Here is a 25,276-nt window from a genome sequence, read left to right as displayed (position 1 = left end):
TAATATCGACGATGATATTTGTACACCTTTAATTTACATACACTCATTCAACGTCTAATTTTCTCTCTATATTTCTTTTTTCTATCACATCACTAACATATCACATTACTTTATTTATTTATTTCTCTCTTGATGTATAAAATGAATATTGAATGTCATGAAATAGTTTCCATATGATATAGCCTTATATTTATCTTCACATTGTTGAAGGGCATTTTGATGATAGTGCGGTTGTCATGTGGGACAAGAAACTTGGCTATGTTGTTTGAGTTTGGCTTAATTACAATTTTAGTCTTCTATTTTCATCATTTCGTAGAATTGATTCTTCATAAAGTATATAAATAATAATGATCAACAATTTTCCAAAATCATCATACATCATACAAAAGCAAAGTTCGACATATCTTACACATCTTGATAGCTTAGAATTTATAAAACTCATTATTGTAATAAGGTATAAGCATAAACCTTTATAAGCAATTGATCAATCAATAGGTTGAAGATCACATAGTTTATGAAGAAGAAATGGGGGATCACTTAGAGAGCCATTGAGAATGGCCATAGCTATAATCTTGTTAGCAGCTTCTGTGAAATGAATGCCATCCCAACTCACATAGTTTTGGGGGTCTTCACATGCACTTGCAAGCATATTGCCACACAATGCTTTAGGGTCAAAGTTGTAATCTCCCCCTCCATGACCACAACATGCTTTGGTACTGTGCTTTAGTCCTGCTCCAAGAACACAAATTGAAAACATAAATCATTCATCACACTTGTGGAACCAATATAATTTTTTGTTTATAAATATTAAATTGGCTTAGAAATACTTACTTATAACTATTTACAAATATGCAATGACTGAAATTTGAAATATATCATATTATTTTATGCATCTGGTTTTTTCATAACAACATGAATTTTTTAATAGGTTCTTCTATGTAAATTCTATTGTTTGGATGATAAATTTGATGAAATTTCAAAATGAAGAGATTTTAATAAGTCTTATGTTAAAGCTGGTGGCATTTAGGGTGGGAAGGGAAAAGATTTTTCTACCATGGGAAAGTAATTTTTGACCATTGGATCAAATGAAGAACATGCTCTTATCATACTCCTCAACACTAGATTATTTTTTACACTATCATCAACCCTCTCTCACCACCGGTCACCACCATCACCACCACCAAAACACATTGTCTTCTTCAACCTTGTTATATTCCTCACAAACAATAGTTAAATTTATTTATTATCCAAATCTAATGAAATTTCTCAAAATTTGTTTCATATTTTTTAATTTTAATTTTTTGATTCAATAATTTCAATTTTCTCTTCAATTATTATGTTAATTATGAGAATCAAAGCTTTTCATCAAGGAATTGCAGCTTGATACCAAGGTAGTCATAATTCACAACCTTGGTTAATTTTTTATCAAGGAATTGCAGATTAATTTTTCTCGCCTGCAATTTTATAGGTAAAACAAAACAGGAAGTGAAGAGGATCAATGGCATAAAGAAATTAGAAATGAGTTTGCTTCGTTGGCCATATTTCTAGACAAGATTCCAATATTCATTAATTCATTCATTCAAACATAGAACAATAAACTAATTGTGTCGTACCAGTTGTTATGCAATTCAAGAATAAACTAAACACAGAAAAATAAAGAATTGTGGCGTACAGGTTGTCACCGAAATTAAGCATTCCAAAATTTTATTTCAATTAATTAATCTAATTTCATTATCGTTATGAATTTGTTACGAATCTTCATGCATGTTTGATGTTACTAGTGGTGGGGGAGGAGAGAATAGTGGTGAAAGATGTAAAAGAAATAATAGTGTTGGAAGTCTAGAGGTTGGTGGTGGTGGGTGAAGGGAGGACACAAAGGAGAGAAAGAAAGTTGGGAAAGATACTGTAAAATAAATATAGTGTTGAGAGAGTATGGTAATATCATGGTCTTCATTTAATCGAACATTCAAAAATCACTTTCCCATGGTGGAAAAATCTTTTCCATTCCCACCCTAAATGCCACAGTTAAAAGCTAAGTTTATGGAATTTCAAGTACAATTAAGAATTTGATATTCCTTCGTTTCTAGATATAATATGAATATCGAATTGGTCCTTATAATTCTTTCAAATTATGCAAATTGGTCTCACTATTTTCAAATTTCGCAAATAAGGCTCTATAAATTTTCAAAAATTGTAAATTAGTCCTTTTAATTTTAAAAAAATTGAAAATTGGTCCCTATTTTTCATTTATTGAATTTGGTATCTCAAAATTTTGAAATTTCATAAAAATATCCTGAAAATGTTTAAAAACGGAGAGAATTTAATTGAAACATTTGAATTGACTAGAATTTTCATTCACAATGATTAAAAGGACGTATCTTATATAATTGGCTTAAATATCATTTTCGTCCCTGCAAAAAAAAAGTTTGAAAAACATCCCTGTAAAAAAAAATTTGTTTGAAAAAGGTCCCTGGCCCCACATTTCTGATGATATGGCATGAGTTTTGCCACGTGGTAGTTGCTGACTGTGCAAATTCTGCCACGTGGCGTTGACGTGGCAGCCACGTAATTAAAAGATTGAAATTATTTTTTTAAATTAAAAAAATATGAAAATAAATTCAAAAAAATCGAAAAAAACAGCTAAAATTAAATTTTCGACCATTAATTTTTTTTAATTTGAAAATAATATTTTTTTCTTCATATTTAAAAAAATAATTAAAAAAATCATTTCATTTTTTTTCGAAATTTTTTTTTTCAGAAATTTCAGATTTTATAATTTAAAAAAAAATTCTTTTTTTTGAAAATTATATGATAAAAATAATTTCAGAAAATTATTTTAATATTTTTTAATTGTTTTTTATATTTTAAAATTTTAAAAACAATTTTTAGAATTTAAAAATTTAATATTATGTGGCATGCCACGTCAGCGCCACGTGGCATAAGTTGCACAGTCAGCAACTGCCACGTGGCAAAAACCATGCCATATCATCAAAAATGTGGGGCCAGGGACCTTTTTCAAACAAATTTTTTTTTACAGGAATGTAATTCAAAGTTTTTTTTTTACAGGGACGAAATTCAAAACCGACCCAAATTACAGGGACTAATATCATATTTAAGCCTATATAATTCATTAAAGGTATTCTTAATATTATTGTTAAAATTAACAAACCAAGAGGAAAGGTTCTTATACCATAAGATGTAGGATGACGAAAGAGCTCCATTAGAGCAGAATTGGTGTCCACATAAATGAGGGAAGCATCTGATAAACTTTTTCTAGTTTGAGTCAATGTCTCTTTCAACAATTTGTTGTAATCATCTACAGCATTGTTATAAGTAATTATGCATCCATGTTCATCTAAGTCAGAACTAGTATGAGGAAGCTCCACCAAATATCCAGGGTAGCATCCAACTGGACCAAGATTTAATACCATAAATGTACGTCCCCCTTGTGCATAATATAACTCCTAGAAATTTCATTCAACCAAAATATAACACATTTAAAAAAAGTAGGACCAAAAGCAAATATAACGCATTTAAACCTTGAATAATATAACACTAATACTGTGTCCTAATTGTGAAGATTGTTGCCTAAAATAAGATACAACATCCATGACATGAAAGATCTAAACTAACCTTGATGGCAGAGGCAATTTGATAGATGATTTGAGGCAAGTAGTTCTTCAATCCATTGATACCACCACTAGCTGCTATTTTTGAAGTGAAATCATTTTGACCAATGTAGAACATGTAAATAGACTTTCCAAAGATATCAGGTGAAGGAATTTTGATTTTTGAGGCACAAGTTGAGGGTTTCAATGGGTCTATATTATTGTTCATTAAAAAGAAAAAGTAGTTAGTATATTGATGACATCTCGTCATTACGTAATTTTTATATGTATTTTAATCACAAAATGGAGTTCACAAGACAACTTATGCAGTAAAAAGAGCAGAAAATACAAAGAAGGAAATCGTGCCACGATTTGGTAAAAACGTGACACGATTCTGGAAGACCAAAACTTGCTTCGACATTGAGGAAATCGTGGCACGATGACTAAAACGTGACACGATTTGAGGAAACCTTTATTCAGTAATTTGCGATTCAAAGGAAAATCGTGTCACGATTTACTAAAAACGTGACACGATTTTGGACGAAATTCTGTGTCTATTTAAGCTGAAGTCTATTCCAAAGACAAGGGTTATGATTTTGAGAGAGCAAAGTGCGATTTTGATACTACAAGACGGTGAGAAGGGCGATTTCTTCACTCTTTTACCAGTTCATGTATGTATTGATTCCTCTAATGATTATGTTATTTGTAAACACCATTATGAGTAGCTAAATCCATTAGAGGTTAGGTATGAGATGATTCTTTGTAACCCTAATTGATTCATGTTGCTGTGAAACTCTATTATTTGTGAATGACAATCTAGTTTTTATTCAAGTCAATTGTTCTTAATGCTTTTTATATCCTGATCAAATATAAATATAATTTAGTGAGAACGAACGACTACTGATCATAGCTTTCGACTTAGACCTAATTGAATTGTTCTAATAAACATGGTTAGTCTTGGAATGGATAATCCTTTATTAGTGATATTAGGTTAACGTACTTAAACCTTCAAAGGTTATTAGACCACCTAAGGAATTAGGGGCTGTAACCCTAGAAGAGGGTCCTAACTCAAGGGATTGATTAGGACTATTTTGTTAACTATCGTAAAACTAGGGACTCATTCACAAGAATAGGTGCAGTATACCAATTAGGGGAACATAGATGATTCGAAAGACCTAAACTCATCTCTCTCTTATTCTTTAAACCAATCAACTGCCTAGCAGCAAATTAAAAGAACTTTTATACATCCTAAGTTACAACGTAATTGAATTATTGAGATTAAAACGAGTCCTCGTGGGAACGATATTTTTACTACTTCGATAGTATTTGGTACACTTGCCAAAAATCTATCATATATAAATAGAGTTCAATATATTTCTAGTACCTGTAAGGACTAGAAGTTAATATAAATTAGTCAAGAAATAAGGACTCAAAACCTATGAATTACGGACACAGATACAGACATCGAACATGACACTGACACAGACACGCCGACACGGATAAAATTTTGAGAAAATAACATAATTTGATGTAATCACAAGTGTCAGTATCGTGTCGGTGTCGAACATAATACATGTCAAACACCGGGACACGCCTTCAATCAGAGGTGTTCGTGCAACAGAGCTCAAAACATATATTCTATCATATATAGTGTATGGATACAAATACAAGCAAATTTAAGTTATTTATAGAAACATTTTTTGTGTACCTCTTTTATGAAAATCATGAACCTTGGCTCTGAATTGTTGCATTTGCCTTAGTTGTATTTGAAGAGCAAAAGGGCTTAGTCCACTTACAAAGAGAGATGTAGTTGGCAAAAGTACAGTAGATGCTGATGTTGCAAAGTTTGCACCATGTGTGTAGTCTGATCCAATTGATTGCAAATATGGACTCAAATAGGGCAATCCAAGAGCCTCAGCTGCAAGTTTAGCAACAAATAATATATGAAATGAGGAACCAATTTTCTCATGTGTTGGACAATCTAGTCTTTAAATAAAAATAAGTTAGCAAGTAGAATTGTACCAAAAAAAAGATAGAAAGTGATGAATGAAAAAGGTAAGATACACGAAATATAACTAACGAGATTGAGTCTAACAGAAAGAGTTAGACTTTAACAACAAAACGAATTAATGTTTGAATCTCGATTGGGAGACGTGTCCACATTTATTATTTGGTAATACCTCAAATAGTATTGCATTCGGTTGAGGGAATCTATAGAAAACAAAATACACATATAATATTATGAAGATTGATCATTACCCAAAAAATCTACAATGAGCCTCCCATCAGAAGAACGTCCAACTGGTGTTTTGAAATATGTCATTCCATAGGGAATAGGTTGTGCTGGAAATGCTGAATAAAATCCACCTGTATCCGAATTTGAATCTCCAAAGTTGAATATTCCTTGAAAATCACATTTTGAGTAACTTGATCTGATGAATGAAGATATCATTATGCAATTTAACAAGAGCTTAAAAATTGCATTTTCCAACATCTTAAAGGAACTCATTTCTTTTTTAAAGATATCTTCACCATGCAATTTACTACCAATGGGGAATCACATTATATAAACTTTGAAGATAAATTCAAGTATTGAATTTTTGAAATGGTATTGAATCAATTACGTTAATGTTGACTAATTAACAAACCTTACAGACAGATGGCAGATTAGCCACCTACATTGCATATAAAAGGTTAAAAGATTATAAGCTATAAATTCATGATTCAATGAAGAAATTGCTAAAAGAAGATCAAAGAGAATGACATATTATTTAAAGATGTACGTAGGGTCTTATATTTCTATATGTTGAGAGCTAATTCGTTGGATTACGACTTAATAGTATCAATGTTGACTAATTAACAAACACGTTACAAATTTCTTCACTAGTGAGTGAGAATCACAGTGATGGATTGTTTAACACTTTAACCTACTTCTCTTTAGGGAAAGTGACTGGTCAACACAATGAACCAAAGATTAAGAAATGTCTAAAAAAAATAATTAACTGAGATTTTTCTTAAATCACCGTTGTAAAATTTGTAAATAATTTATTGGATCTTGGTAGCAAGTGTCCTTAGACATTTGTTAATGATGTAAAATGAAAACTATTGTTAATTTTTATGTAGAATTTTTTTTTTTTTTTAAATGTTTCAATGTGTTGAATATACAAATCTCAAGACAAAAATTATTACTTTAAATTTTTTATCAAATATCATCGGACACTTGTTAGCATTTCTTTAATTTACTTTTTGATCAATTGTTTTTTTGGTTTAAATATGTCTTTAGTCCTTGCACTTTCATCAGATTTTGGCATTGGTCCCTACACTTTTTTTTGTTTGGAATTGATCCCTGCACTTTGTAAAAATATTGGTATTGGTCCCTCTGTTAACTTTCTGTTAAAAAAAAATACAAAACTATTGGTATTGGTCCTGCACTTTGTAAAAATATTGATATTGGTGCCACGTGGCATGAAATGATTGGGCCACGTGGCACTCCGTTGGTTTTGTGTTTTTTTTTTAACAGAAAGTTAACAGAGGGACTAATACCAATATTTTTACAAAGTGCAGGGACCAATGCCAAACAAAAAAAAGTGCAGGGACCAATGTCAAAATCTGATGAAAGTGCAGGGATCAATGACATATTTAAACCTTTTTCCTTTTATGCATTCAAAAGATTAAATTGAGACAAATTAGTTCCAAAAAAAAAACTGCGATAAAGTATTATTTTTCCATGTAACAAAAAAAAAATAGTCTTTTTCCTAAATCATCAATAAAATATTGGATTTTTTTTATGATGATATCATTTTAAAATGGGCAATTAGGTCCATAAAAATAATAAAAGGGACAATTTGGTCCTAGCAATATTAAAAAGTGACATATTGATCCCCAACAACCAAACAAAATCTATGAATAGTTTAGTTTAGTCTTGAATTAATCGCTCAATTCGAAATAAACTGAAAATCAATCTTATGAATGCAAAAGTGAAAACCCAATAAACGAGTCATGTTCTAGTCCATCGAAGCTAACCACGTCGTCTCATAACATGGTGCAACCTCTTGCACCACCTCAAGAGAAATAGCATTCCAGAACAATGTGCAACTCAGGGTAACAACCTTTTACTACATTTCATAAACTACCTCACTCCTACCTCATAAGTAAATAGAGCGTTTGACGCGCTCCACCGCCTTAAAGTATAACCATATTTTGGATTGTTATCAAGTTTTTCCTACTTACATGGACCTCATTGAACTCGATATGCACCCCCTTCTATCTCAAATTTAGTTACCTCAAGAAAATTGGAATATCTTATAACATACTACACAAAATCGTATGAGGAACAATATCAACAACTAAGGGTGTAACGACTTGATTTGGATTGGTTTTCAGTTAAAAAAAAAAAATGCCTAAACCGATGAAATCTACATTGTTTGTTGCGGCATAAGAAAATGCTTTCTCTCCTTTTTTTCGTTATGTTAGTTGTTGGTGACATGGACCGAGATCCTAAGAAATTCGTAGGTATTTTCTTACCTCGTATATCTAGATAACGGTGGTGGTTAATTTCCAGAGTATCAGTATATTCATTTTCTTTTTGTGAAGTTTTGCTTCAACTCCAAGTTGTTTGTTGTGCATGTTCAGTTTGATCAATGGTTGGTGTTGAGCATTCAAAATCATGCTTTGGTCTCTCGTTGTCTTGTAACTTGTTTGGTTATAGTGGAGGGCTTGACGGTTTTGTTTCATGTTCGGGGTTTATTTTGAGTATTTTAGACTATTATTCTATCTTGTACTGTATTTTGGGTGTTGTTTGTTTAGTTTTTGGATTGTATCAAGCATGCTTATGTCGTTTTTTTCCTAAAAAAATTTATCATTTTTTCTTTCAACTTTATCTCAGTTATCTCACTTAAAAAAATTAAACGTATATTTTTATGTCATTTTATATTTATTGTTACATAAGTTTCATATATCTTTTATAAAACACTACAAATTCCTTCGGTTAGTATAACACCTATAATTTTTTTTTATTTTTTTTTAAAAATGCTTATAACATTTCATTGTTAATAATAGAGGTAATACAATCGTTACATCAAAATAAACCATGAGACTAGATAATAACATGGTTTTGCTACAAGAACGTGAGTTGTCACATTTGCTTGTCGCTGACTAAACTTCATCCTAGAGATTGTAAAAAGTGTGGAAAATAGGTTAATGCTTTAATGATGTGACCACACTCCGTAACATCAATCTTAGAGGAGTTGAAAGCTTCGGTTGTTACCTTTGAGTCAGTCACAAAATCCACACTATCAAACTGCATTATGCCGACCGTTGTAGTGCATGGAACAACCCCATAACTTCACCCACATCATCTGAGTACTTTGTTGGAAAACTCTCAGTTTGGGAAAGCACATAAACACCTTCTTCATCACTTAAACATATTTCGACGCTGATACGATTCCATAGGGATGAGAAAGCAGCATCAATATTACATTCGAATCTACGCAGTCCTGTTGGCTGGAAACCAAATCTTGTGGTACAAGAGAATTACTCAAAGGAATGTGCACCACCACCCAACCCTCTACTAGGTGTTGTGCTCGATCAACAACGTGAACACAAAACTCATTTTCGTTTTTTTTAAATGGAGTTAAGTTATATTTTTCTTTTATCAAATTCATCAGTTGTTACCTTTGAGTCAGTCATAAAATCCACACTATCGAACTGCATTAATGCCAACCATTGTAACGCATAGAACAAGCTCAGATCTTCACCCACATCAACTGAGTACTTTGTTGGAAAAAATCACAATTTGGGTAAGCACATAAGGATGTTCTTCATCACGTAAACAAATTATGATGCAGGTACAATTTCATAGGGACGAGAAAGCAGCATCAATATTAAATTTGAATATACATGATCGCGACTTCTGCCACTTAGTTGTATATGTTGTTATTTGAAATTCGTATTGGCTTCAAACCAAACCTTGTGGTACATGAGAATTACTCGAAGGAGCGTCACCCAACCCTTTATGAGGTGTCATGCTCGATCAACAACGTGAACACAAAACTCATTTTCATTTTGCATGAGTTTGAGATTACGATGCTTCCATAAACTCCAAAGTATGGCCACGAATCTCCGTCGAAGATCATCTTGCAATCTTTTACCTCTATTTTTTTTGGTTTGAAAGGGAGTTAAGCTATAAATTATTAGATATTTTTCTTTTAGCAAACAAAATATAAGATTTCTATCAAAGATTTTAATACGATGAATAAAAAAAAATCTTATGTAAAAAATACATTAAATCTTATGGACACGTAAGTGCACCACATGAGGAGTGCTTACTTAGCTAGGTTGAACCTCCCAATCACTCACCACATGTACGGTTCTAATCAATTCAAATAAACAAATGGCCACCTCACCAAAACAAACCGTATATACGGTGTACAAATACGCCACCTCCTCAAACGACACGTGCATGTGGTGACGTGGAATTCGCATTCTCTCTCTCTTTTCTTCCACCTCTCTCCTTTTCTCAAAGCAAACCCCTTTCCCTCGTTTTTTTCAAGAGAGAGAAACTAGTGAGAGAAAGAGATTTTTTTACCATTTTCGTTCGTTTAAGGTAAGGGTAATAATTTTGTTGCTCCGAGGATTGCTGTGTTTTTTTTATGTTCCTTATTTTCTTCGAAGTGGGTTTTTTATTTTGTTCACGTTTTTTTTGCTGTTGTTGTTGTTGTTGTGTATCTTTCAGGTACGTTGAATTTCGCTGTTTTTGTTTTTTACCAACGTTGTTTTGTTCTTTCAATTTTTATTTTAACATGAGAAAAATTTGATTTTTATTTTAGGTTTATTCAACTTTATTTATTAAGAAAAAATAATTGAAGAAATCTATGTACCATAAAAGAAATTATCAGGTTTAGTTTGATTTGTTTTTTGTTCGTTAAAACACTGAAAATTGAAGGGTAGAGTGAATTTTCTGTAACCTGGATCTTGTGTTATGTGTGTTAAAATCTTTGAACTTATGTGCTTAATTTGTTTATATTCAGTTTTTTTACGTTGATTTGATAATTTTTGTGAATTTTAGTTTTGCTATGTGAAATAGATGAAAATTAATAAAGGGTATTTTGGATCGGGAAAAGTTGTTTTTTTGCAAAAAAAGTTGAAGGGCTTTTTTGTCATGTTAATTATGATAAGGTGTGTCAGTTTGTGATTGTTATCTTATTGTACGTGACTTGTTTGTGGGGCAGCAAAAAGACATATTTGACTCTCTATACGGTTCAGTTATTGATTGACTAATTAAGGTCTTTGATTTGATTTTATCTGTTGTCCTTAGCAAGAAAATCTAATGTATTTGTTGAATTTTCTCTATAGTAGCTTACTAGGTCAGTGTCAATTAGCAGAAGTTAATTGTCTAATACTATATGTTAGTCATTAACAGCATGCTAGCTAGTCATTAATTAGCAGAAGTTAATTGTCTAATACTATATGAGTACCCAAATGTCTGATGTGTGTTGATGTCTGATACTTGATACTGACACATGTAATTACATACAATCACTTCTATCTTATCAAATTATTATTGGTGTTTACGAGTCCATATTTGTGTCACTGCTTTGTAGATTTTAAATGTTTGAATTGTTCTTCCTTTATGCTGATTTTTTATTGTTTGCTTTGTGGTTATCTTTCTCGTTTGATAGCTGATGACTGTTTACATGCCTTTTGTTTAGCGCAGTCGAATAATTTCTCAGGAAGTATTTGACTCAATCTTGGTGCTTATCTCATGGGAAACAGTGAGGATGGGAAATCCATTAAGACTGAAAGACCTTCTTCACCTGTAGCAACTGTAAGCATAGTGTATGTACATGTTAAACATTTTATAATGCATGCGGCTAAATACTATTATTACTTCCTTGTTGATAACAGGATCAGACCGATCAAGCCAACCCATCGAACATGCATGTCTATCCTGATTGGGCTGCCATGCAGGTTACCAACCTTTTGCTTTCATTTACTTTATACATGGAATTTTCGTTTTTGTTATCCGTTTAGCTATCTTCACTTCAGCGTAATTGCTTTGAAACTTTAGTAATTGAAGTATATAGTATAATATAAAAATAATAATAATAATATTTCCATAAAAAGTAGGATTAATTGACATACACGGAGAATGTAAATTTATTTTTACACTGGCAATCAATCATAACCATCAGATCATTAAAAAAAATTGACTTTAATCATCGATCGTAAAAGTTGCACAAATGATGGTTTGTGGTTGGTTAACATTGTAAAAATTCTTACACTGTCAGCGTATCAAAATTAATCTTGAAAAAGTTTAGTAGTTTAAAGGTGTGGCCGACTTTGTTGATTTCCATTCTAGTTACTTTACTCTTTTGAAGACTTTTATGACCTACATATTGATATTTATAAACGAATGTGGAGTTGTCTTCATCGTCTCTGTTTATTCCGTGCTTCAATGTCAGTAATCTGCTCCTACATATTTTCATGAAAACTTCAGCTATCTTATTTGAAATATATTGCCCATGTATTTTTTTTCCCCCATTTTGATTGGCTCTCAAATTCAGCATAGTGTCGCAACTTGCAACTGGATTTGATAATCTGCGAGGAACGGACTATGATATCTATGATGGGATTTACATTGGTCCCAGATTGCTTTCACTTTTGAAAAGAATTGCCCATTAAAAACTACTTTTGGTGATTTAAAGTTTCTGCTATATCTTCAGGCATATTATGGGCAAAGAGTCAACATTCCTCCATATTTCAACTCGGCTGCTGCTCCTGGTCATGCTCCTCACCCATACATGTGGGGACCACCACAGGTAGTGCTCCATAGGTTCATTTATTTTGTTATACCATTGATATTTCTGTGTCTATTTCTCTGTGTTGCTGTCCTTGTGTACATTCTTGCTCGAAGGGATGAATAATTTGCCAACTTATTGTTTCTTTCAGCCTATGATGCATCCATATGGGCCGCCATATGCACCACCATTTTATTCACATGGAGGGGTTTATACTCATCCTGCCGTTGCCATCGTAAGTTTACATTCTCGCAATATTGGCTTATGCTTCTCTCACACGCTGAAATTTATGTTTATTTTTGTTTAGACTATTGTGAATTAGTTGATTTAAGTTGCACTTTAATTTATGAATATGGACCATCAAAGGTTGTTTTTATACTGGTGAATTTTTACTGTTATTACTAATTAACTTCTTCTTTCTTTGATGTACTTAATGTACCAAACTTTTGTGGTTGAATGTTTATCTATGTACTTATGAATTATATTGGTAAAATACAGGGGTCAAATTCAAATGGTCAAGGAATTTCATCTTCACCTGCTGTAAGTTTTGATTTTTTTTTCTGAGATCACTTCAAAATTCTGAATCTTTAGATCCACTGAATACTATAAATTATGATGGATTTGACCTGGGGGAAACTATGCAGGCTGGGACTCCTACAAGCATAGAGACACCGACCAAATCATCTGGAAACACTGATCAGGGTTTAATGAAAAAATTGAAAGGATTTGACGGGCTTGCAATGTCAATAGGCAATGGCAATGCTGAAAGTGCTGAGCGTGGAGCTGAAAACCGGCTATCACGGAGGTTTGTTCTATAGGATGATTACCAGAATTAACTGCACTCCCTATGTTTCCTTGCTCTACGAGTTTGTTACTCTTAGGTTCGTGTGGATAATTGAATAATTTTATGATGATATATCAACAGTGTGGATACTGAGGGTTCCAGCGATGGAAGCGATGGCAACACTACAGGGGTGAGAAATTTCTGGCTATTATAATTTGTTCCTGGTTGTGTACACTAATAGTCTGTCTTATTTATAATGACCCCGAAAATTGAAGCATGAAAATGTTTGCCAATGTTATGCACAGACCAATGGAACAAGGAAAAGAAGCCGGGATGGGACACCAACAACCACTGGTATGTGATAAACAATAATAGTTGTTCTAGATTACAAATATACTTCTGGTGTCATGTCATGACTGTAACCATGTGTCAACAATTCATTGAGTATGATCTTGATAAATAAATACTATCCAATTGTTAATGCATTATAAGGTGAAATTACCATGCTTTTAAATTTCTGATTAATTTGAATCATTTGATACCAAGACTGGCACCTCATTTGAGAGTTAATTACATTCAATTTTTTTGGTTTCATATGGATGCATTTATCGATAAAACGTTATCTACTAGTAACTTAATGTATTAATTACTTGAACAGATGGAGAAGGGAAAACTGAGATGCCAGATAGTCAAGTTTCCAAAGAGACTGCTGCTTCCAAAAAGACAGTGTCAGTTATCACAAGCAGTGCTGCAGAAAATATGGTTGGACCTGTACTTTCTTCAGGTATGACCACATCACTGGAACTGAGGAACCCTTCACCTATTTCCACCAGTGCTCCACAACCTTGTGGAGTTTTGCCTCCTGAAGCTTGGATGCAGGTACTGTAAGATTTTAGTTCTACTAATGGTTCATTTCTCACATCTAGTACATTAGAGATTCTTTTGAATCACACAACAATAATGAAGCATCCTCATCTTTTACTGACACTAAAGTAATTCTTGGTTTGAATTCCTTAGAATGAGCGTGAGCTGAAACGTGAGAGGAGGAAACAATCAAATCGTGAATCTGCTAGAAGATCCAGGCTTAGGAAGCAGGTATGATTTGTTGCAAATTTGCAATTTTTGTTTCACGTGTCCGTGTTTTTTTAATTGTCACGTGTTTTTATGGGTTTGTTTGGATTGGCTTATTTGAGCTTATCAACTAACATAAACACATGTGAGACTGTTCGGAAGAGCATACAGAAACAGCTTATGGCATGACCATAAGCTCACCAGGATAGTTTATGAAAAAAACTTATAGAAAATGGAAACAATTTGACTTGAATTTATCTTTTGCTATAGTAGTTTATACATAAACACTTATATGATAAACGCTTATGCTACAACGCTCAATTAAATTGTTTATCCAAACACGGTCTTGATGCATGTACATGTAGCCCTTGAAAGTAAATGTTCTCACAAAAGGAAAGTTCATGACAAACGTTCTTATCTCCTCTATACAGGCTGAGGCTGAAGAATTGGCACGAAGAGTCGATGCGTTGACTGCTGAGAATTTGGCGCTGAAATCAGAAATGAATGAATTGGCTGAAAATTCGGCGAAGCTGAAGATTGAAAATGCTACATTAAAGGTAATGCATACATAAAATTATTTATATATTGGCATTTCATAGGCTACAAAACATGGACACGGACACTGGATACGACATTGACACATCAACACCGTTAATAATTTTGACTTCAGGAAAAGCTGGAAAACACTCAACTGGGACAAACAGAAGAGATAATTTTGAACGGCATGGACAAGAGGGCTACACCTGTAAGTACAGAAAACTTACTGTCAAGAGTTAATGATTCCAATTCTGATGATAGAGCTGCAGAGGAAGAAAATGGTTTCTGTGAGAACAAACCCAATTCTGGTGCAAAGCTGCGTCAACTACTCGACACAAATCCTAGAGCTAATGCTGTGGCCGCTAGTTGAAAACCAGTATTTGCACTGGTTTGTTGATTATGTAGTTTTGGCATTTTATTACAAGTCCAAAATTACTGCTAACAGTTTTCAAATGGAAGGATCAATTGAATTTTAGGATCTTAATCCATCAATGCCAAAACTAATTTATTACTTTTCAGTTTTTTAGGACATAAAACTATGTTTTCTGTTTAGATTTGATAGGGGAATGGATGAAAGCTTTAAAAGTTTGTACATTGAAGAGAATTAGGAGATTTAGTTTATAGACTTTAGAAAGGGTTGTGATTGGAATCGATATATGATTTGGTTTTGTATTAACTATTGGTGTGAACCTTGGTATCTGAGAAAAGGTATTATGACTTTTTTTAGTTTGATTTGTATAATTGTGCAAGCAATCCTTATGTTTGATGTTTGTGGCAATGTTGTCAAATAGCAGCCACAGCGTAACTGCACTATAACAAAGCGGATTAGATTTTGTACCATCCATAATTGGATTAGATTTTGAAAACTGAAACAATGTAGGGTCTCTAATGGTGGTGTTAAATACTGCTCCCTCACTTTTTTACTATATTTGTGAAAAAAATTGATTTTTTAAAATACGTCGAGTTATTTCACATCGAATTTAATATTCATTGGTTTAGTTTGGTAAGTGCTATGAACCTGTTTCTTATAAAGGGTCATGACATAATTGCTTTTCGCGCGACCTACAACATTACAATCTTAAAAACCCTTCATATTCGAGAAGCTTGGAAGGTGGAAAAAGAAATGGATGATTGCATCGCTTACATGGCATTATTTTTTGTTCTTGTTTATTATTTTATCCAGATTTCAAGTTAAATTAAGCCAAGCTATTAGCTCCCGTCTTCAGATTGTTCTTGAATCATGTTATTGTAATTTGCAACCGTTGGTTTAGCGTAAACAAATATGACAATTATTTTAAAAAAAAAAAACTTTAAACGTCAATACCACCCACCATTCTTACTAGGGCTGGACATCGGTCGGATAGGGTCGAATCTCGGGTGAAAAATTTCAATCCGAGGAAGTCCACGGTTGGAAAAAGCCAGGCCATCTCCGTCCGGTTGTGTTCACGGTTACGTCGGTTTCGGTTTGAACGGGGTCGGTTTACATGGCTGGATTCAATCGGTTTGAATCATTAAAAACATAGAACTTGCAAGTTAAAAAAAAAGAAAAGAATCATCAACAACGATATATTTGAATATTCAAAAGAACATCACAAGTTCACAACAACTTTCAATGCATTAAAATATAGAACAAACACTGTCTTTTTTTTTTTTGTAATCGTGTGCAACGGTTGTATTATGATAGAGGAGAAGCGCTTGTTAAAAAAGATGAGACGCTGAGAGTGATGAAAGGAAGATCAAGAGGAGAGATTGAGAGTGTTAGATTGGGTTTTCAAAAATGGACAATTTCAGATTGAGATTAAGTGGCGGTTTGTGCAGAGGATGTTGTGCATAGAAGAGAATCAGAGATAGGATGAAGAGTGAGAAGGATAGTAGTCAATGGATGATGGTGAAGTGAGAAGGGTAATGTTGTGTCAATTTTACTAAGATAGATTATGAGGAAATGAAGAGAAGAGAAGAAGGGTAATGTTGGAAAACTTGGAGTAAAGAACCATGGAATCTCTCAAAATAAACAAATTAAATGTTGTGTCCACTTGTTTAGGTGATAAGCTGACAAACTGTGTACAACTTTTATTTGATTGGACTTGGCAGTTGGCAGTCAAAGCTCTCGGTACATGTTAAGTAAGCCACGTGAAATTATATCATACATATGGAGTAATAATAAACGGACGGGTTCGGTTTCCGAAGGATTCAAGTATTCCACCCGCAACCGACTGTTACAAGCCTTGATTAACCGAGTTTGTTCATCCGTATAAACCGTCCAACCCGTTTCATCCGACCCGCACATCAACGGGTATTTCGGACCGGGCGGATTGGGTCGAGCGGAGCTTTTTTGTCCAGCCCTAATTCTTACAAACATAGCTGTTGCAGTTTTTAGTGAAAAGACTAATTTAAATAAACTTGAATGGTTTGTACATTAATTTTTTTTTCTTCCGAAGAACCTAGCGGCGAAACTTATACAATATACACACACTAAGTGCTGAAAAATGGAAAATTGCATAATTTGCTTCCTAACATATCAAAATGCTCTTGTAATCTTTTACAATCTGTGTTGAGTTGTAAGGACTTTTCATTATTTATTTGAATTTGTTAAAATAAGTGAACGTACATTCTTTTGTTTAAAGGGAAAATACATGAATGTACATTAGTACACAAATTATACCGCAATTTTTAACAACCTCCGATACAACTAATGAATTACTAACATTCAATAATTAGCAACAAAAAAATTACTAACATTCAAACCAATTATCTAAAATGGCTCATTAAATAAATACTCAATGGCGTAACTTATCCAAACACATCAATAGATTAGTTAAGTTGACTAGGGTGATTTAATTCTCTTTTTGGTGAATAATTGAAAAAGATAGATGAATCAAAATTGTTTTTGAGGTTGCCTGATACATAAAAGTAATGGGAAACTAAAATTGATACAAAAACACTCAGTTTTGGATGACTCACAATGGCACATAGTATGGTCCTGTCACTAAACTTTCCTCAAATAAATAGACACGAAAAATGGACAGAAGGTGAAAATTGCTTTATTAGAAAGCCAAATTTCGTTAAGCAACTTCAACAGGTGACATCTTGCATCAAATTCCATATAGAAATGTTTATCTCATACTTCCCTCTCGCAAGACATCAATCATATTGTATATTCTCTTGGGATCCTTTGCTTCAATCTGCATGCATCAAATAATTTTTGAATCAGAAACAGTATAAGGTGAATGATTGCAGTTGTGCATTTCATGCTAAACAACACAACATACTAAAATGTGATCTTCTTGATAGCATTATAATTATAGGAAGAGATTAACTGCTACGTACCAAAAGTGTAAAACTTTATTACACTTGCATCCAAATAACATTTTTCACTTTGTAGATATTTGTGGAGATAATTTACAAACAAATGTAACAAAATGAAATCATTGAATGGTATGATTGGATGCATGTGTAAAAAAGTTTTACAAAATCATTGTATATAAATTCAATTCCTATAATATATGTGAGAAATGCACTACTTGTTGAAATATTACAACTAGTTGGATGTTGCACATCACTCTAATCATGTAGATAAAGATTAATAAATTAGATGACAAGAGAAGTAAGCTTAATGGAAGAATATGCACCTTCTTAGCAAGAAATAGTACAGCGTCAACAGTACCCTCAGCGTATATTGATCTACCACACACATTATGTTGAAATTCAAACGAAACTCTGCAACAATTTTAAAAAGAAACAACACAATAAAAAAAAAATAGTAAGTAACAAGGAGTATGTCAAAAACAAAAGGAACAAGAGCAGAATATGAAAATGTTAATTCCTACGTTTCATCTGGTGATGTCAAATGATACATATGAAATGCGTGACCCGCCAAATGCTCCTCTGGGACTCCCACCATTTCGACTTGTTGTCTGGGGTCTCTGATCAATTGTATCTAACAAAATTCATTGGAAAAAAGGGGGAAATCCAGTAAGAACTTATGGTTCTTTTAATACAAAGACTAATAAGTATGCTAATTTTTCAGTGCGGTTTGTGAGCCAGCCAACATGAAATCATGCACATTACTCAGAAAAATGGGATTAGCAACAGTCGATAAAAATGTGATGCAGAGTTGTACAAAATGAACCATGCGATGTGACCTAACACACCTGGTCCATATCGAAAGAAGCCCCAAGTTTATTGAAGCAAGATATCACAGCCTTGGCAGTTCCAGATGCATCAACTTTGCTTGCTTGATGAGACTCTAATACCTACAATCTTGGAAAAATGCATCAGATTTTAATATTGCATCAAACTGAAGCTTTAATAAAGGATGAGATCCAATAAACTGAAGAACTTATGAAACCTAATGTTATTTTTACCAACATGAAACATTTTAACTATGCATATATACAAGCAAGATTTACCCTCTGAAACCGGATAAAAATATACTAATCACAGACTAAGCAACATAGAGTATGCAATACTATCTTGTGTAAAGAGATGAATCTTTTACAATACTTTTGGTCTGGCAATAAGTATGTAACTAATTTAAGCGTAACCACAATTTTTCTTTCAAATTACAACCTGCACTCCACAGGAAAGTACTCTCTAAAACAAGACATGCCAGTACCATTCGATTTACTTAAACACAATTGCACACCAGACTAGGCCAGACTTACTCAAACAAAAGGTTGCACACCAGACTAGGCCAGACCATGCGCATAAAGCAAACCACAACAACAAAATTTCAATATTATCGCAAGCAATCAGTGAATTTAACTGAGTGTATGCAGACCAGACCAGACCAGATTCATTATAGACTCGAGCAATAGTCCTCAAATGCATGACTCGGTGCAAGTACTCACGCATGGTTTTATAGGCGAGTTAACTAATTTTGGTATCTGAATGCTATGAGTTAACTTGAGTTTGACAACCATGCTTGCCCAGCAGTCAATTCAAGTTTCTAGCAATTTAAAATTGTTCATATATTATTTGATCAATCTGTCTATTTGTGATGAAGTGTTTGTATGAATTCTTCAAAATTTAATCTATGTTGTTATAATATTCTTAAGATTAGAAAAATATTAACCACAAGCATTAATTTATCATTTTCTAAAAAAACACTTTCAAAAAATGTAAAAGATTTCTTCATTTCCCCTTATATTTCCCACCCCCTCCAAACTCCCAAAAAAAGCCTAAGAAGACTAGTGAGGTGGCCAGATAGTGGAATATCCTCTTAGTGTATAAGGAGATTCATAGGAGAGAGGGTATGATGGGATTATGTTAAGGCCAGAGAATAAATATTTTCTCTGAGCTGGAGCTTTGCTCTAAGAGTAGCCTCTTCTACTATTTCCTTTATCATTAATAATACACCCATTTCCCATTTATTCATCTGTGTTTCTGTTGATTTTTCTCCATAATTCCATGATTCAATTTACCGTGTTGGTCAGGCTGCTACCAATTTGAGTAAAATTATCATGTCATTTAATCTTTTAGTTTCAGTAAGAATGTTATGACAAAAAATAAGGAATGAAATAATTGTAGAAAATATTTTAGAGTCTCGTCCTTATGCGGTTTTGTGGACATGCTTGGCATAGCCCAAGAGAAGATACACCATACGCTGTATAGCCCAATAGTTGGTAGAGTGGACCAAAGAAAATTGTGACCCGAAAACCACTAAGAGAGATTCAAATTTCAATTGCCTATCATTGGACATGATCTATATAAGAATTCCCACAGCCACAAACTGTAAATACAGCAAAAGAGATACCTGTAAGGAATACCCAGAGAAGGCTCCAGGAAATTGCTCTGCCATAATTTCCATAGCTGCAAGAAAAGCAACAACCTAAAGGGAAAATATAGCAGCGTAAGGATGACAAAATACATTAGTGTGATTGTCGTGAAAAATAGGAAAGTGGTCCAGGTATTCAATGATTTACCTGCTTTCCCATTTGCGGGGAAATCACAGCATAATTCTTCGAGTCTTGAACAGTCTTATACAACAAGTCCCTATCTCCACCGGTTGTCCCCATCACAAAGGGAACCCCGACCTTACTGTATAACTCACCATTGCCTGGAAAAGGGAATGAATCAATAAATAGCACAAACACCATTATAATCTTTATAAAATAATCCTAATCCCATATCATAAAATTTAAAAGTCCAATAACAATTCTATTGTGAAAGTCCAGAGACGTGAAGGTCAGGTACAGCCACATATTCTCTGCCATCAAATATAGTATCCTCAACTCATGCTTAAAATGTAAATAGTAGTGTTCCAAAAGAATGTACAGATTTTCGTTCTAATATACTTGATTTGAAACATGTGATTTTAGCTTTCTTCTGCCACATACATATAAGATTTCGTAATTTATACTAAAACAAGATTTCGTTCTAATAATTTATACTTCTCTCCAATGATAAGAAAAAATGCTTCAAAATAATGATACATACCATTAACTGCATCTGGTACTGTGTAGTCCACAATAATCAAATTTGGATATTTATCAAGGACGGATTCAAGAAAACTCTCTCTGTCAGATGGACCATGCACGAGGAATTCCCTTCCACAGACCTCAAAAGTCTGCCCGGACTCTTCTTCACACCCAAACGACACAGGAACAACATTCAGTCCAGCAGCTTCTGCTGCATTAATGACAGCCTTTCCCATTTTTCCAGTACATGCATTAACCTAAACAGAATAAACAAACAACATCAGTGTTTCACAGCCAGTGTTTAAAACTAAAGACAGGCCAACGTGTAAGAAATACTTATAAATATGAAACAGATTTTATAAAGATATACGTGAAACTAAGGGAGAGAACATTCAAACAGATAAAATGAATTAAAAATAAGGGAAAATTACATTGACCTCCCCTAAGGTCTCTAATAATAACACTCAACACCCCTCTAATTTTAAAAAAACAATCAACTCCCCCGGTTTTCACATAGCTTGGACAACGTTTCATATTTCAAATAAAAAAAATTCGGCGTGATATTGTTATGCATTCCAGAAAAATGAATGATCTAGATGCTTTCTTCTTCCCTGAAATTGAATTGTTCCCTGTAACATTAAACATGATGAGAGGTGTTACTCTCATCTATCTCCCTCATTGTTATATTCTCTCATAATTTTTTACTAACAAGTCTTTTGCTCACGGACTATCTATGGTGGTTAGACAAAAATGAATGAAAGATCTATCTGTAACAACCAACATTAACCGGGTCAAGATACAATTGCCACACAAGCCATTAGCAATTATGGATGAAAGTTACAGCCCACTATTAACTTCATAGGACCAAACTCTGGGGCAACTAAAATTGGATGACCATTTATGTGAAAGAATGGCGTATTGGCGGCAGGAATTTGAAGAAATATATTGCACTAACATAACAGCTAGATTTCTTATCTGGTTGGTGCTACTAAACATTGGAGTAAAGCACCAACTTTCATATGAGTACTTGAATTCTGTTGAGGGGAATATGAAATTATGGTGCGCACAGTTTATGAATGAATAAGCAGAGGAAAACTAATGGCTACTTTGTTAACAGAGCACCAACTCCGCTAAGTTGGTAGGGATGCGCGTGTCTTATCAAATAATAAGTAGGGGAGGTTAGTGTTGCTTACAAAACTAGAGGGAGTGTCAATGTGATTTAAAGAGATCTCAAGAGAGGTAAACGTAATTCCCCTCTTAAAAATAATGAAGTGGATAAAATCTTAAGGGAAGATAAGAATGACACGTGCAGAAGTGATTAGATCAGTTTTTTCAAATATCCACGCTATAGCATAGTGGAATTCGAACAAATCTCTATTATTTCGTCATACACTATATGGCACAAAACATTGTCAAACAGCGGCAACAACAGAAATATAGCACTACAATGTAGCAGAGTTTGAACAAACCTCTATTTTTCACTATTGACAACACTGGATTAGATTCTGAATTATGTGTTAAAAACATATACAATACATGGGGAATTGCATAGCTATTACAGAAAGTATAAATATATGGACATAAATAACATGATATAGTTACTTGAGAAATTATATCTTATCTCTGAACCTATAAACAGTTTATGGACCTGTTTGGATTGACTTATTTTTTTAGCTTATGCAAATAAATAAGCTATTTTTCATAAGCTCAAAAATAAGCCAATCCAAACGGCCCAAAGTCGAACTTATGTAAACATCAAGATTGAAAATTTATCCATCACTAGTTGAATTTATAAAAACAATGTTCTTAGAGCAATGCAAATCAAACCGTTTCACAACTTGGGTTACTAAAAAACAAAACTTGAGCATTGAAACAAGTTATGGATAATCACCATTATTGGAAGTGCAGTGTTTTGAGCTGAAGGTGCAGACTTTTCAAGAAAAGTTTGAACATTTGTGGCTGCTGACATTGAAACTGTTGGTATCAAACGTGACCTGCTCTTCTGAGAAATGGGGAAATTTCTCATTGTAGTGGTGCTATTGGAGAAGAATGAGAGGTTGTTTTGGTGTCTGTGGAACACATTTGTTGCGATTTTGAGCGTTAATGTTGACATTGAAGAGTAAGATTTGAGAGATTGAGATGAATTTGGGGGTTTAGGGTTTTGAGAATTTGCAATGTTATGCGAACCGTTTCAGGGTTTTGGGTTTTGATTCGCGTTCACCATTGTTGTGTGAAGAAGACGGTGACCTGAATATTGGGCCTATATTTAAGTGGGCTTAGCTTATGTGCTCTTGTTTTTGCTATCCACACACCCCTCTTTTTATACATTCAATTTGGATATTGGGCAACCAAGAAGTTGTTTGTAATTTCCAAACCATGCTAATTTTTCTAATTAAATGTTTGAAAATATAAATCAAATAATATCTCACTTCATCTCTAAGTATAAACACATATTGCATATTTCACTCGTATTAGAAAAAATTGGTAGTGTATATAATGTGTCTATTTTACGTGTAGATGTACCTAATATATGGCGCTAATAATTTTTTTTCATAGGAACCAATCATCTAATTCTATATGTTTCAATTATTTCATTTGTATAAGGTTCTTCATTTAAATTTGAATTCTGGTTTATGGTTACTATTTTATTTCTGTAAATTCGATGTTGAGAGGGAAATGAAGTAGTTTTTTGTTTGGAACCTGTAATAACTCTGTTCTTTTAGTATGTTTACGGAAAGCCATACTTTTTATTTGATGTTTTTAATGTTTAGTTGTGTTTCATGTTTTGAAGATGATGGACTGGTATGTCATCGGAGAAGATAAAAGCAGCATCCGAAGAGCTCACAAATGGTAGGTTTCATACTCCTTATAAAGCATCGCAAAGTAGCCCACACTTTTCATATTCTATCAAGAGAGCTTCAGCACACATTATTGTCTTAGCCTCATATTCAGCATATGGTATTTGCTTGTTATCTCTTCTGCACCATACATACACGCATACGAAGAAAATACTCTTGCTGATTATACGATTTCCAATGGAATCAATTCTGTTTGAAATAATTTACCATTATCAATTGCATATAACTTATTAAGCATCAAATTCTACCTAATAATTTTAGTTTCCTGTTCATAGAGCTTTCAGCAGATGATAATTCTGCATACTTCTTCCATGAGGAATACTATTTTAGTTTCTTAAAACTGTTATTCGGCATTTTAACTAATCCAACCATGTACTCATTATCTTGTTTAAGTGATAAAAGCATACCAATTCAACAAAGACTCACCAAGAGAAAGACTTTCAAAGAGAATATGATCTTGTAGTATTTGACAATGAATAAATTGGACTGGATGATGGTGTTTTAATTGTTTACAGGAATAAGCAATAGCTATATACGAAAATGTTGGAACATTAGTTAAAATTAGTTCAAAAATATTTTTAAGACATCGAAAAACATAAGATTATTATATCATATAAGATGTAACTTGGGAATTCTTTCACAGCCCTGCATTTTTTTTACCTATCGAATATTCTGATTAGAATAGTTAGCTAGGAAGCTTGGTTAGGAATTAGGATATTCACTATATAATAAACTAGACTTTCCACCCGTGCTGCCGCACGGGTCATATACATTGTAGATATAGTAGACAAAAACAAATCTCAATGCATATCAAAGAGAATGAAATATGTGGTCACAAATATATGCAGATGTTGGAATTCGAACCTCAGACACCACGCTTATTCACCAAAAAAATATTAATTTTTATCAATCGTGTGTTACTTCATTCTTTTGTTAAAATTATATGTCAATATTATATTATTGGTATGTTACTTCATATTTTTCTTTTTTTTTTTTGAAAAAATGTTACTTCATTCTTTTGTAAAAATTATATGTTAATGTTATATTATGTACCTAAAAATAGTTCATTCTTAACCTGAACATGTAAAATGTTTTATTTAAATAATTTTCCTTTTATCGAATATTTGGCCTTTACCGTAAATGATACCCTTTAACTGTTTGTTGAAATGTTTCTTCCACCTGTTTATATAGATTGCAAAAT

General features: G+C 33.1%; 3 protein-coding genes across 7 annotated transcripts; 1 reads left to right on the top strand and 2 right to left on the bottom strand.

Annotated features, from left to right (window-relative positions):
• Window positions 1–334: 334 nt before the first annotated feature.
• On the bottom strand, window positions 335–6,190 carry LOC25500772 (GDSL esterase/lipase At4g01130). Its single transcript, XM_013589258.3, has 5 exons — window positions 5,868–6,190; window positions 5,317–5,526; window positions 3,634–3,821; window positions 3,191–3,464; window positions 335–729 (listed from the first exon to the last, which is right to left on the bottom strand). Exons 1-5 carry the CDS (start codon window positions 6,115–6,117, stop codon window positions 485–487), a joined length of 1,167 nt encoding a protein of 388 aa, XP_013444712.1. The 5' UTR covers window positions 6,118–6,190; the 3' UTR covers window positions 335–484.
• A 3,882-nt stretch (window positions 6,191–10,072) lies between these two features.
• On the top strand, window positions 10,073–15,534 carry LOC25500771 (common plant regulatory factor 1). Of its 5 annotated transcripts, none has more exons than XM_013589257.3 (13): window positions 10,073–10,212; window positions 11,318–11,433; window positions 11,514–11,576; window positions 12,332–12,427; window positions 12,558–12,641; window positions 12,905–12,946; window positions 13,051–13,211; window positions 13,332–13,380; window positions 13,496–13,544; window positions 13,849–14,069; window positions 14,208–14,285; window positions 14,693–14,818; window positions 14,932–15,534. In XM_013589257.3, exons 2-13 carry the CDS (start codon window positions 11,371–11,373, stop codon window positions 15,166–15,168), a joined length of 1,269 nt encoding a protein of 422 aa, XP_013444711.1. In that variant the 5' UTR covers window positions 10,073–10,212; window positions 11,318–11,370; the 3' UTR covers window positions 15,169–15,534. The 5 variants fall into 5 exon arrangements, with proteins under 5 accessions (XP_013444711.1, XP_024629677.1, XP_039685165.1 ...); XM_024773909.2 differs by having other exon boundaries at window positions 10,075–10,212; window positions 11,323–11,433; XM_039829231.1 differs by lacking the exon at window positions 10,073–10,212 and adding an exon at window positions 10,872–10,891 and having other exon boundaries at window positions 11,323–11,433.
• A 2,054-nt stretch (window positions 15,535–17,588) lies between these two features.
• On the bottom strand, window positions 17,589–23,439 carry LOC25500770 (4-hydroxy-tetrahydrodipicolinate reductase 2, chloroplastic). The gene is made up of 8 exons (XM_013589256.3): window positions 23,109–23,439; window positions 21,237–21,474; window positions 20,723–20,856; window positions 20,554–20,628; window positions 18,950–19,051; window positions 18,626–18,735; window positions 18,428–18,515; window positions 17,589–17,980 (listed from the first exon to the last, which is right to left on the bottom strand). The coding sequence occupies exons 1-8, from the start codon at window positions 23,328–23,330 to the stop codon at window positions 17,912–17,914; spliced, it is 1,038 nt and encodes a 345-aa protein (XP_013444710.1). The 5' UTR covers window positions 23,331–23,439; the 3' UTR covers window positions 17,589–17,911.
• Window positions 23,440–25,276: the final 1,837 nt, after the last annotated feature.

Source organism: Medicago truncatula, chromosome 8, assembly GCF_003473485.1.
Source record: "Medicago truncatula cultivar Jemalong A17 chromosome 8, MtrunA17r5.0-ANR, whole genome shotgun sequence".
In the NCBI taxonomy this organism is placed as follows: Eukaryota; Viridiplantae; Streptophyta; class Magnoliopsida; order Fabales; family Fabaceae; genus Medicago; species Medicago truncatula.
Note: the sequence above shows the minus strand (reverse complement) of the source record. Positions and strands in the feature narration are given on the sequence as shown.